This window comes from Populus trichocarpa, chromosome 2 (assembly GCF_000002775.5).
Source record: "Populus trichocarpa isolate Nisqually-1 chromosome 2, P.trichocarpa_v4.1, whole genome shotgun sequence".
NCBI lineage: Eukaryota > Viridiplantae > Streptophyta > Magnoliopsida > Malpighiales > Salicaceae > Populus > Populus trichocarpa.
The window spans coordinates 18,077,116-18,090,848 of record NC_037286.2 but is presented as its reverse complement, the minus strand read 5'-3'; the positions used below and the strand labels follow the sequence as shown (position 1 = coordinate 18,090,848).

General features: G+C 32.7%; 1 protein-coding gene across 4 annotated transcripts; it reads left to right on the top strand.

Moving 5' to 3' along the window:
* Positions 1-1,108: 1,108 nt before the first annotated feature.
* Positions 1,109-12,850, top strand: LOC18111287 (auxin response factor 2). Of its 4 annotated transcripts, none has more exons than XM_024595075.2 (14): positions 1,109-1,977; positions 2,292-2,404; positions 2,753-2,848; positions 3,004-3,060; positions 3,344-3,502; positions 3,740-3,824; positions 4,250-4,340; positions 4,607-4,771; positions 4,893-5,012; positions 5,232-5,325; positions 5,419-5,590; positions 5,691-6,340; positions 11,989-12,179; positions 12,335-12,850. In XM_024595075.2, the coding sequence occupies exons 1-14, from the start codon at positions 1,842-1,844 to the stop codon at positions 12,429-12,431; spliced, it is 2,226 nt and encodes a 741-aa protein (XP_024450843.2). In that variant the 5' UTR covers positions 1,109-1,841; the 3' UTR covers positions 12,432-12,850. The 4 variants fall into 4 exon arrangements, with proteins under 4 accessions (XP_024450843.2, XP_052306274.1, XP_024450844.2 ...); XM_024595076.2 differs by lacking the exon at positions 1,109-1,977 and adding an exon at positions 1,979-2,114; XM_052450314.1 differs by lacking the exon at positions 2,292-2,404 and having other exon boundaries at positions 1,836-1,977.
* Positions 12,851-13,733: the final 883 nt, after the last annotated feature.

The following is a 13,733-nucleotide window of genomic DNA, read 5'->3' as shown; positions in this document are numbered from 1 at the left end:
TATTTTATTGAATGATTTATATTTTATGATAATTCTTGGTGCACCTTTTTTTATTTCAACTTGATTTATGTGTAAAAAGCGACACACAACCATGGTAATTTATTAGTTCTTATAGAATTCTTAGTTATAGTAATTCATTGATTTAGTTTTATAATATATGAATATTTTGATTTTTCTTTTCATTGAAATAAATGTATAATTTATAAAATCATAAAGATTAATTGACTAATTTTGCTCAACTATAGATACTGAGTTATAATTGACTCACGTTTAATTACACTATCTAAGAGTTGTTACACAATTCAAAAATATTATATTTTAAAAAACTCATTTGTTAAAATCGTATACACGTATCATCAAATAATTCAGGAATCCTGCCATTCCTACTTGACGAAGCCTTTATTCAGGAAAAAAAACACAAATAAAAAAGAAAAAAATATTATTCTAATTAAAAAAAAAGAATACACGTATCATCAAATAATAATCCAGAATAGCAGATGTCATAAGAAACTAATCTAATAGTTGTTATTATTATTATTTTTTACGAATACTCGTATCAATGCAAATAAAGCCTATGCCGATATTTCTTTTTAATGGTCCTGTATCAACATTTCATCTAATTAAGATATTTTTTTTTAAAAAAAGATATTTACATTTACTTTGAAAAAATTATCAATATTATTTTGGAATCGAGTATCATTTCATTGTATTAAAGATGGATGAAGATATGATCTGTTCATAGATGGAATAATGGATCACTGGACAAGGGATGATTATTAAATAAACTGATGACTTGATTAATTTAACTCTTAACCCATTCGATTCTTCCAGTAACAGTTCAACACATAGTCAAGGAAGTTGCTACTAGCTCCAGAATACAAACCTTACAATTTTCCCACGAGATTCATGGAAAAGATTCAAGTATCTACGTTAATTTGCAGTATTTAATTCTTGTCCTGGAGACAATGAACACGAAAGTCAGCACAGAACTTAAGACAAAGGGAGGTGTCCTGTCCTATGTAACTTTCTTGCACTAGATTTGCCTTAATGGACATATTAACAACTGTAGATGTTAGAGAAGAAATAAAGAAAAGTCAGCAGAGAGAAATTAATGAGATGAACCGGCCAGGGAAGGAGACGGTGCTTGCAATAAAAGACAAGGGGCGGGACACGGTGTCAGCTGACAAAGTATAGAAAAAGAGAAAAATATGAAGGAGAGGGGACGGAGATTGCCACGGCAGAGAGGGTAAAAGCAAGGTGCATAGGCAATCAAAGCACACATAGAAGAAATCGGCCAGCAAAGTGGCAAGTATCGCCAATACAGAAAACAAATGAGAAAAACACGGACCCCATATGGCTTTCAGCTTCTAATTATCAAGAGAATGAAGAAATACAAATAGTACCGCCACTACTACCTTTCTCCTCCCTACTATTCAGAGAAACACACTCACACATTCACGGAGATAGAAAGAAAGAAAGAGCAGTTTTAGCTTGTGTGATGCACAAGAAGTAGCGCAACAAACCGGCATCTCCATCTGGTATTCCTCCCCCGTTGCACTTCAATTTCAAACGTTACATTGCAATTTGAGCAAACCAATGTTTGTTACGCACCGAGGGCGTGGCGTGGCGGTGGTGGAAGAAACGGATCAAAAATTTAAGAAGAGCAAAATCAGTAATGGTATCACAATATTCATTGCATAGGTGGACACGGGACACCTGATTGTTAACTTTGTTATTTGTCTTCTTCTAGACTGTGTTGTCAGCCAGTCACAAGCAGGGGCAAGGCCAGGGCCTTTTTCTCTTTCTCATTTTTACTTACATCAATCTTGTTTTTAGCGAAAATGAGAAAGGGGGAGACGGGTAAGAAGAGGAGTGTCGCTGGCGAAGCAAAGACGTCAGGAAGTCATGAGGTTGGAGTACTTGAGACCACAAAATGGGTCAAAAATGGCTTGCCTCCTCCTCCTCACAACCCCCAAGGTTTTTTTTTCCCTCCAAATTTTCCCATTTTCTACTTTTATTTCTTATTACCATCCTTATTTTGTTATACATTGTGAAATATTTAGATGGTGTTTTCTGTAGACATAGAGAGAGCATAAATTTTCTTTAATGTTTCAGTATGTTTTTCTTTCTTATTTCACTCCTTTTTTTTTATATATAAAAAAGAAAGTTTGTTATGTCTCTTCATTCAACCATAATTGGGAACCTGAAATGATATTTTTTTAATTTTGGGATATGTGAATTTAATTTCGTAGTTGATCTTTTTTAATCTTTATATATTCATGATGTCTCAGAAAATAAAAACGATCTATATACTGAACTGTGGTATGCATGCGCCGGTCCTCTAGTTTATGTACCGCGAGTTGGTGACAAGGTTTTCTACTTCCCACAGGGTCACCTGGAACAGGTTCTACCTTTTTCTGTTTAATTGCTTTTTTTTTTCTTTCTGGAATTTATCTGTCACTTGATTTTTTTGCACATTTCAATGGTGTGTGTGTGTGTGTGATGAAGAAACAAGATTTTATTCCATTTTGTTTCGTACGAGAATTATTGCCTTGAATTGTTTCCATCAACGAGTGTGAATTTAAAAGAAACAAGACAAGATTACTTCTACTGGATTCCCAAAATGTTTTAATGCATTACAAGATGGTTCTGAATTCGTTTGTAATACCCACACAGAAGTTTAGAAAACTAAATGTTAATTTTATTTGCCATGTACGTTTCATTTTATATGGTGTTCTGTAATCTGCTACAGGTTGCTGCATTCTTGAATGAAGATAGTAAGACGGCAATGCCCATCTACGATTTACCTTACAAGATCCTCTGCAAGGTCGTCCATGTTCAACTTAAGGTATGCCACATTCAGGGCATTGTTTGTTTGTTTTATTTATTTGGAATGATGTGTGTGAATTATATGGTCTGAGAATCAGATAGGTTAAAAATTTGTTGCATTTTGTGAAGTTATGGAGTCTTGTAGTGTTCTAAGTGTTTATTGTCATCTTGCAGGCTGAAGCTAAAACAGATGAGGTGTTTGCCCACATAACTTTGCTTCCAGTAGCAGAGGTTAGCTAGCTGCTGATATTGTGATCCAATCTGCAATATGTTATGTTCATAAATGAGTGGATTCATTTGGTTTTTCGACGATGGTATTTCTATTTATATTCAGATCTTATTGATTAGTTAATATACATGACTGTACTCATTTTCTTGACAATGGAAAATCAGGAAATAAAATTTGTCCATTAAACTTCCATGGAGATGCCCGAATAATTTTCCTAAACCTTGTTTATAAATGTTTTGTTATTTACCTCAGCTATCACAATTTTTATGTGTTGTTTGCCTGCAGGGAGATGAGCTAAGCTCAAACAAGGATGGAGAGTCCCTTCTGTTGCATAGAAAAACTCGTGTGCTATCCTTTACCAAGAAACTTACTCCATCTGACACAAGCACACAAGGTGGATTCTCTGTTCCAAAGCGACATGCAGAAGAGTCCCTTCCACCTTTGGTTAGTATCCTTACAGTGATTTATTTAAGCAATCAACAACATCAAATCATACTGTACAGTCTGAACCCGTTGAGCTGTCATTTTTACTCATTAAACTACACATGATTTTCTTAGATAACTTCTTTGTGTTAGGCAGATGGGGATCAATTCCCCTATTGAATAATTGCAATTTGCCAACCTATGATGAACTATTTGTACAAGGAGATTTTGTATTCACATGTTATAGTGGTGGTGCAGGACAAGTCTCAGCAACCCCCAGCACAGGAACTTCTCGCCAAAGACTTGCATGGTTCTGAATGGCGCTTTAGACATATCTATAGAGGTAAATCCTACTTAACTATAGATCTCGAAACATCTAGGCCTGCAATAATTCATATGTACTTCTATTTGTCAATGCAGTGTTCAGGGACATGCATGATCATGTGAGCTTATTTGTGTGTGAAAAAGGAAGCATAGCTTCTTCTTTTTTTTTCTTTTTTTTTTATCTTATGTCCATATTATCATGTTCATATGGATGAAGTGTTTTTCTTTCAAGATTCAAAATGTTCTTCTGTTTCTACATAATGCTGAGGGAAAAGAAAAGGAAAATGTATTTAGCTTTCAAAATGAAATGACAATAGGCTCACTTCAATTCCTGTGTAATAGTCCACAATGAATTAACACCAATAAAAAATTTATCATATGAATCTCTAATGTTTTGTGGAAAATATTTCTTTTTAACCTTTGTTTTTGCCTGAATCATTGTAGGCCAACCAAAGAGGCATTTGCTTACTGGTGGTTGGAGCACATTTATCTCTTCAAAAAGGGTTGTTGCTGGGGATTCTTTTATCTTCCTTCGGTAATCTCTCTCTCTCTCTCTCTCTCTCTCTCTCTCATTGGTGTTTGTGTGTCAAAGGATTTGACATTTACTTAAATAATCTTTTTATAACTGATGTTTTCATGTATCCACTAAGCACTGCCTTCAGTGACTAACAATGATAAATTTTGAGGCTATAAGTCCTGTTTTGTATCTATATTAATTTTAGAGTAATTGTAATATGTTACAGGTTCCAGTTTTATTGATATCTCTTGATTTGTCAGATGAATAACAATATTTGTTTTCAGAGGCGAATCTGGAGAACTTCGGGTTGGGGTCCGTCGAGCAATGAAACTAGAGAACAATTTATCAGCGAATGTCGTAACTGCCCATAGCATGCAACTTGGAATACTTTCCAGTGCTTCCCATGCCATTTCTACTGGAAGCATTTTTACAATCTTCTTCCATCCTTGGTGAGTAATAGTTACGTGATGATTTATGAAGTCTTTAGAAATGGGTCGTTGACTCTAGCAGTTGGAATGGGCTTGCTATGTTTTTATGATTTGAGAAAAGAACTTTTTATCTCTTTTTCAGGACAAGTCCTGCTGAATTTATCATTCCATTTGATCAATACATGAAGTCAGCTGAAATTGAGTACTCCATTGGGACAAGATTCATCATGCAGTTTGAAGGAGAGGAATGCACAGAACAGAGGTGCCAAAACTTTTGGAACATTTTGCACTCTTTAACATATTTGAAAATCTTAGGATTCCTGGATCTGCCAACTGTTAATGGCATTTTATCTGTTATCTGTGATGAATTTGGAAGAACAGCTTAGCTATTCAATATTACTGTGATTTCACATTCTATAAACAGTAAATACGTGACAACAATGCACAGTTATGGCATATAATTCCTTCCTTTTGTCATCAGTACCTTTAGGATCGAAAGATGTGAGGGCACTGTAGTTGGTGCTGAAGATGTTGATCATATTCGGTGGCCCAACTCAGAATGGAGGATTCTCAAGGTAACAAGCCATTTTCTATGATTTAAATACATTATCTAGCCTCTTAAATAGATTCCATTTTTTTTACTATTTAATAATCTTGAGCCTTTATAGGTAAAATGGGATGCTGCTTCAGATGCATTCGTGCATCCAGAACGTGTTTCTCCCTGGAACATTGAGCCTATAGAACCTATAAGAAAGAAGCATGCTTCTCTTGTACATCAAGGAAAGAAGGCATGTATAGCAGACAAATCACTGCCTAGGTTTCTTATCTCTGTCAAGGATGGTCAGTTGCTATTTATCCATGGCTTCTCCTAATAATAGAAAATTGGAAGTAAAGTGTTTGCTTCTGCAATTTATGTTCTGAAATTCCTTTTTACTATCAGGCTTATTGCATAGTTCAGTTGAGTATGCAAATCGAAGCCACTTAAAGGTCTTCCAAGGTCAAGTAGATAGGGATACGGGTGCTAATAAATTTGGTGCATTTAAACAGCCTACAATAGCACATTTGCTTTCCCCTCCAAATCCTGAATGGAACTTCTCACCAATCGGAAAAGATAATCAGGAGCAGTTTTGGATGCATGGCCCCGTTTATCCGTGTCCCAGCAGTACAGTATCATTTCCTGGTGGAAACATAGCAAGGCTGGGTAATCCTAATAGCTGGTGCTCCACACCTAGCTCTTATGGAGTCCATGATAATGCTGTTGGAAGCAGAAGCTTGTCAGTTCCATTTGTCTCTCACAATTCTGGGTCTCAGAAGTGGAGAGGTTTTGAACTGAAGCATGCAAACGAAGTTCCACTTGCTGCCCCGCACAGTGGTGGCAGCAGTTATATGCTTTTCGGTGTCAATTTAGAAAATAATCCACCGGAGCTCCCTTCACCACAAGTTGCCACTTCTGTTGTGCTTGAAAATCACAATTATGTTCCCCTAACATCTCAGTCGAGTGTTTCAGAGCCATCAAAGAGTACATCAGGTGTTAATTCTGATAAACAATGCAGGAACTGTTCCTCGGCTGCTATTCCTAGTTGCACAAAGGTATTCTATTGTCTCTAGTTTTTTTCTTTCTTTTGTTTTAGGAAGTAGACCTTTTGAATTGCATTTTTAGAGGAGCTGCATACATTAAGGCTTAATTTGGTAATGCTGTTTGTTTTTGCTGTAGTTGTGGCTTTTGGAATGTGTTTGGGAAAAATTATTGTTAAAAAGTGGTGCACAACTAAAATGAAAAAAAATTAAACTTTAATAAAAAATAATGAAAATATTATGTTGTAGCTAAAAAATTAACATGTTTTTGTTATTTTCAAGCATTTGTTATTTTTTTCATCAAGTGTTAAAAAAAAAGGCACATGCATGCTATTTCTTATTTATTTTACCCCAGATTTTTTTTTTAATATAATCTTAGAATGCATGTCAAGATTTAATAGGATAACATCAGAAATTAAAAAAAAAATAATTTGAATAGAGGATAATAATTGTACTTCCATTCTCCTCAAGACCCATCATGCTACAAACCAAGTAATAAATGGACAAACAATTTAAAATATATTAAAAAAACATTTGTGTTCAGAATTGTCCATTGCATAAGCATCAAATTGATGCTTGGTTCTAGATGTAGTTAAAAGTGTGTGGTGAGAGCTCTCTTTTTTATTTTTTATTAAACACTTTTGGTATTGTGGTGGGAGTAAAAGTTGTTGGGTTTCTCTAAACACATATATACAGTAGAAACAATAAATTTAAATTTTTTTAGGAGTCCCAAAGATCCCGTTAGACGTATCTAAAGTAGTTTAGACTTTATGTGAATATTACCTGAAGATTATATGTTCTTTTCGGCTTTGAATATTTACTTTAAGATTGGGTTGTCGCAAACCACAAACTGTCCAAATATCCAGTCTCTAATGGTAATTCACACAACCATCAATGAGAAATCTTCTAAACTCTTTTAGAAGAGAGAAATTGCTATACTTTTGAGTGCTAACTCTTTTATGTTTTAGGTGTTTATGTACTGTACTCTAGTCACATTAGAAAATACGAGGTATGACATTCTATTTATGGAGAAATTTAAAAACCCTATAAATAACAAAATACCATATTTCCCATTCAATAATATTACATATATTATTTTAAAATAATTTTATAAATTTATTCGATCAAGTCCATATTTGATTTTTTTCTAGGTCTAGAATTGTAATCATCTTTATTAATTATACTCTAGTCTTCAATTTTTAAAATGTATTTACAATTAAGTCACACTTGATTAGTCATCCCATTTTAATTTTTGACCAATGATTATTTTGTATGTGATCCATTAGATTTCCTAATAAGTTGATCAAAATATAAATTATAATCTTAAATAAAATAAGATTAAATAATTTAATTTATTATCAATTCAACAATTGATTGACTTATATTAGAAGATCAAATACAATATTTAGCAACCTGTCATGATCTTCTAAATATTAAGAAAGTCACAAGTGGTTTGACTTAACTTTTCGGTGACTATTTTCTTAGTGTAATTATTATCCCTTCATCATGAATGTTCTGATTTAGTTATTATAGTATGAAATATGTGTGATTTGTTAAATCATGTTAGTTTTCAACACTATAATAATTGATTATTTGAATAAGATTTAAAACTCTTTTTAAGATTTTATTCCACCTTGGCCATGAATTTCATAATCAATACTATTTGAGAATAGATGAAATATTTTCTCTAATTTACCTAGGATGATGAATCCTCTCTTGATTACTCAAATACTTTTATATAGTTTATGTTATACCCAATATCTTTTCATTTGCTACCCTTGATTAGGATAAAATGTGATCATGATCAAAATATAATACTCCATATATAAGATAACTTAGTGATCTCAAGTCTAAGAATCACTTACACAACTATTACGTGATCCTTTTCATAGACATGTGATTTCTTCATATGGAACTCTCTTGTGGACCAATTCAATTTACATGTCATTTAACAAGTACTTGCATATTAGTTTTAGGTATCCCACATATCTCAGTTTATGAGAGCAGCTGATTTCTTCCATAAAGGAACATAATATACATTGGTCTTAACAACTTTAATTAATGTCCAATTTTAATAGAACACTGACTAGGAATATTTAGGAATAATGTTTTGATGCAATATAAATCTCATAATTATAACAATTTTATATCTTTTCTTTCTATAATTTCTCTAATAAAATAGAATCACCTAAATAAATGATGCGAACCTCGTTATTACATGGTCATGCAATTCACAATTAAGATTGAGATCTGATCTCGAAAAGCTGAAAGAGGTTTGATAGGAGTGTGACATAATGAAAACTTGTCCTAAGACACCAACACTATTGGAATGAAGTTGAATGACGTCACGAAGCTAGCTAGTTAATCTTCGATAAGTCAAATTTAGGTTTTTCAAGAACCAAAGAATGCAAGAATTTCTCTCCGATGTTAAAACTGAAAAGTTCAGATGTATTATTCATCAAAGTGTTTTATTTTTTAAAACAAATTTAGGCTTTACATGTGTTTAAAAACCTTAACGGATCTACCCTTGTGGGTTGAATTGATCCACTTACAAAAACTAACCTAAAACTTTTACTAGCAATTCCAAACCCTAATCCAAACAAATCTTAGATCTTAGTTTAAAACCAAAGTATTAATTAAGCTTAAACATAGAAATAATAATGAAAACAACAAGTTTGGGTGGTAACTTGTTGAAGCCGCATGTAATAGAAAGAAAAACAAGATAAAATATCTTAATTTCATAGCTTAAATAACTTTTGGCTGAGATCCACCTTTCTAGATACTCTAGGATTGTTTAGTCAACTTTTAAAGTCCTTTAGATGCTAGGAAATCTGATCTAAATAAAAATATTCTTAGAAATTAATTCTTCTTGCATCCACCTATCACTTTTCTTCCTTGACTAGGAGAATCAAATCTTTAGTATTAAATAATCCTTCCAAGTTTAGGATTTAGATCTGACAGCTCTCTTTAGTTTCCTTGCATGACTAGAAAACTTCTTTCTTTGTTGCTAAATATTCTCCTAAATAATAGGGGCAATAATGAATGAATTTCCCTTTCAATTCTAGGATAATATTTTGTTGATCCTTGTACGAAAAACATCTTAACATCTTAATTTGTCCAAGCCAACTTTGAACCTCATGTGGCTCAAACCCATACTTGTTAATATAACTCAAATCAGACCTAATACAAGCTCCCAACAAACTTACTTTGCTGTCCAAATCAGACCCATACATGGGCTGACCTGATTTGGTCGAATGAACCATCAAAGTGATTTGACTGAATCCATCATCATGTACAAACCAAGGCTGCCCAAAACTATCCCATGCCAAAAACTCATCATAGTCGTATGGAACACAAGTTAAATCCCAAGAAAAAAACACAATCTTGGCCAAATAGCCTCCCCATCAAACCCAAGCATAAAATCGAAGGTCTTTTATGATAAATCCATGGTTGAATTGTATCAATAAATGTTTGGATCTTTGATGAGACCTTAGTTTATTTGCTTATGCAATGGCTCCATTGTTATCATAGTTCATGGTTACTAGATAAACAATGCTAGGAATCACGCCTAGTTCAGTGATGAACTTCTTGATCCAAACAACTTTTTTTCCATCTCTGACGCTTAGATGTATTCAACTTCAGTTGTAAAATCTATTGTGATCTCTTGTTTGTGACTCTTCCAACTTACCACACCATTATTTAGAGTAAAAACATATTTTGACTGAGATTTGCTATCATCAATATCAGATTGAAAACTAGCATCTGAATAACTATGAACTTCCAATTCATGTCCTCTATAGATCATAAAGACATTCTCAGTTCTTCTTAAGTACTTCAAAATATTCTAAACTATCTTTCAGTGACTTTGACTTGGATTAGATTGATATCTACTTGTTATGCTCAAAGCATAAGATATATGTGGTCTTATACATAGCATCACATTTATAATGGATCCTAAATGAATCTTTTTCATCATATCTCTCTCAATTCATGTCTTAGAATATATTTTTGGAAAGATGTATTCCTTGTAAAATAAGTAAGTGTTCTCTTTTGAATTCTTTCATGCTAAATCGTTTTAGCATTTTATCTATATACGTGGATTGAAACAATCCAAATAATCTTCTAGATCTATCTTTATAGATCTTTATTCCTAATATATAGGCTGCTTCTCCTATATCTTTCATGCAAAAATTCTTGGACAACTAGATCTTTACTGATTAGAGTAAAAGAATGTCATTTCCTATCAATAATATGTCATCTATATATCACATTAAGAAAACTTCATTGAGTTCTATTCCTCTTATTGATATTTTCAAGAACAAATTCTTTCACTACAAAAGGTAATATATTTTAAGACAAACACCTTTTGCTCAATAGCCAACTAGTTTTTTTGATACCCTACTAGTTTTTTTGATACCCTATAAACTTAATATTATCTGACTTGACTTCTACATTTTCATATATTAAATGCTTCACATAAACATTACATCCCAAATATTTATGTATGATAGGTTTGGTTTCTTACCATTCCATATCTCATATAGAGTCTTATCAATAAATTTTGAAGGAACTCTATTTAAAAGGTAAGAAACAGTTTGCAGGGCATAGCCCTAGAAAGAAGGTAAAAGGTTTGTATAGTTTATCATGAACCATACCATATCCAATAGGGTACGATTTTTCCTTTCAGAAACTCCATTGAACTGTGGTGTTCTAGAAGGTTTTCATTGTGAGAGAATCTCATTATCTTTTAAATAATCTTGAAATACTTGGTTCAAGTATTCACCACCTCGATCATATTAAAGTATTTTGATACTCTTTTCAGAATTTTTTCAACTTCATTTCTGAATTTCTTAAACCTTTCAAATGATTCAGATTTGTGTTTTATTAAATACACATAACCATATCTAGAATGGGCATTAGTAAATGTAATGAAATAAGTATATTCACATAAGACACGAATCGTCATTGGTCCACATGCTTCTGTATATATTAAAACTAACAATTCTTTGGTCATCTTACCTAATATACAAACTTAACAAGTTTTGTACGATTCATAATAAAAAAGATCAAAACACCCTTCTTTATGTAATCATTAATATAACCTAGTCTACAATGCCATAAATATGAAAGATATTGATTATCTAATATATTCTTCTTGGAGTTTATATTGAACATGATCATTTTAAAATCAAGTAATACAAACTATTTGTATAATAATTGAATTCATATAAAAACACCATTATTATAAAAAGAACAATATTTGCTCTTAATAATAAATTTAAATTCATTCAAAGCTAAGTAAGAAACATTAGATTCATTAATAAAATATAATTGAATATTAAAGATAAAAAAGCTTTATTAATAATAAATATGTTTTACATGAATAAAATCAATATTATGTGTAACGAACCGATTAACTATAAGACATATTTACTAACAAAAATATCCTTATCACATTACCAAACGGGCACTAAAACAACTACAAGCAAAAAAAAAAAAAATCTAATTTTCTTGGTAGGGATCCCATTCAAATTACATCATTTAATGAGAAGGCCAATGAAGTCATCATTTAATCGTCCTTCTTGAAATTTCTTTGGCGCACCCTGTATGTGCCGAATGATTGTTTTCTTATTTTAATTTTGAGATAGTTTTCTTTCTTTCAGGTGCTCAAATATGGAACTGTACTAGGAAGATCAGTTGATCTCACACAATTCGATGGGTACAGTGAACTCATTTGTGAGCTTGACCTGATGTTTGACTTCCAAGAAAGTTTGATTGATGGGACCAGCGGGTGGTGTGTAGCGTACTCGGACAATGAAGGGGACATGATACAGATTGCAGATTGCCCATGGCAGTTAAGTATCAAAACCTCTTAACAGCTTGTCTAGTATTCAACAAAAAACAAAGGAAAAAGAAAGAAACGAAGTAGCATTTCATGGCATTGTTTTTTGCTGCGTTCGTAATGGTTAGCTGTGAATTAATTTGGTGCTACTGTTATTTAAAATGCAGGGAATTCCTATCAGCGGTCCATAGGATTTTCATCTGTCCCAAGGAAGAAACTGGCAAGCTGAATCCAGTCTCACCAAATCCATCACCTTCAGAGTAACTATTGTTCACTAGGTCACTCCGTGCCTTGTGTTCATGGGCTTACATTCATAGATGTGTGTTTGCACTTATTCTAAGGCAATTAAATATGTGTGGCATTATTTTGATGCAAGTAAAATCCGAACGCAGTGCTTATGCTCAGAACAATTTTTTTTTTAAAATAATACTTGGAAAAGGCTAACCCAGACTAGTGTGGGATTAACAAGTCTTTGTTGTTGCTCTTGGAAATAGTGTTGATACAGGCAGACAGCACAACGTTTATCACGAGGATGTTATACACTGATGCATCATTATATGTGAGTGCACAGGGTTTATATATCCAGTGAAGGATTAGGTGTTTGTAGGTGCCTTGTTTGAGGGAATTCTAACACTATATTTTGCAAGGATCCCTTTTGAATATATTGAGTTGTTTCATTTTCATTCTTCCATGTTTTAACTTGCCTAGGAAAATTGGCTTTCCTTCCTATAAGCTTCCAGAGATTTTGCCAGAGTCACTTGATGAAAAATTCGCCCCTTGACTTGCCAGGTGCTGCACACAGTAAACATCTGCCTACCTGTTTCATTAGTTTAGGAAAATGCACAAGTAGAGAATTATTTAAATCAAAAGGGAGAAGTATGAACAAGGCTTGCTAGCATAATTAATTGATTTTATTCAAACGAAAGCCAAAATCTTTCCTCTATTGTTGACATCCTACTTGTATTTGATATTGATGTTTAAAATATAGTCAAGCAATATATGAAGTTACAAGGAACACTCAAGTGTTTGCTAACATTCACATCCATTTTCCACATCAGTAGGGATATCGCTGGATGGGTACCTGCTTTATACCTAATCCATGGTCAACCCACACTCATCAGGTAGATCCTGTTACCCAGGCATCTCGGTGTAATTGAGATTTCTCTCTCGAGAGCAGATTCTGTTTTTGTCATAGCAATTGACACAACTAGTAAAATATCAACCGGGATAAATTGTACAGGAGTAAATTATAATTAAGTCCCTCCAGTTTCTTAGATTGAATTAAATTGTCCTTCATAATTTAAAACTAATTAACTAATCCCTTAACCGATATTGCAATGCTTAATTTTTTTTTATTTTTTCCAAAAATATCTTATTTTCTCTTTAATCTTTTCATATTCTCTATTTTGTTCTGTTTCTTAAAATAAAAATCAAATAAATTAGAAAAGAACATGAAACAAGTGAAAAGATCAAGCAGCAAATAGATTTTAAAAATATAGGGACTAATTAATTATTTTTTAAATCAAAAGGACTATTTAATTTATTTTACAAGCAAGAGAGCCTAAT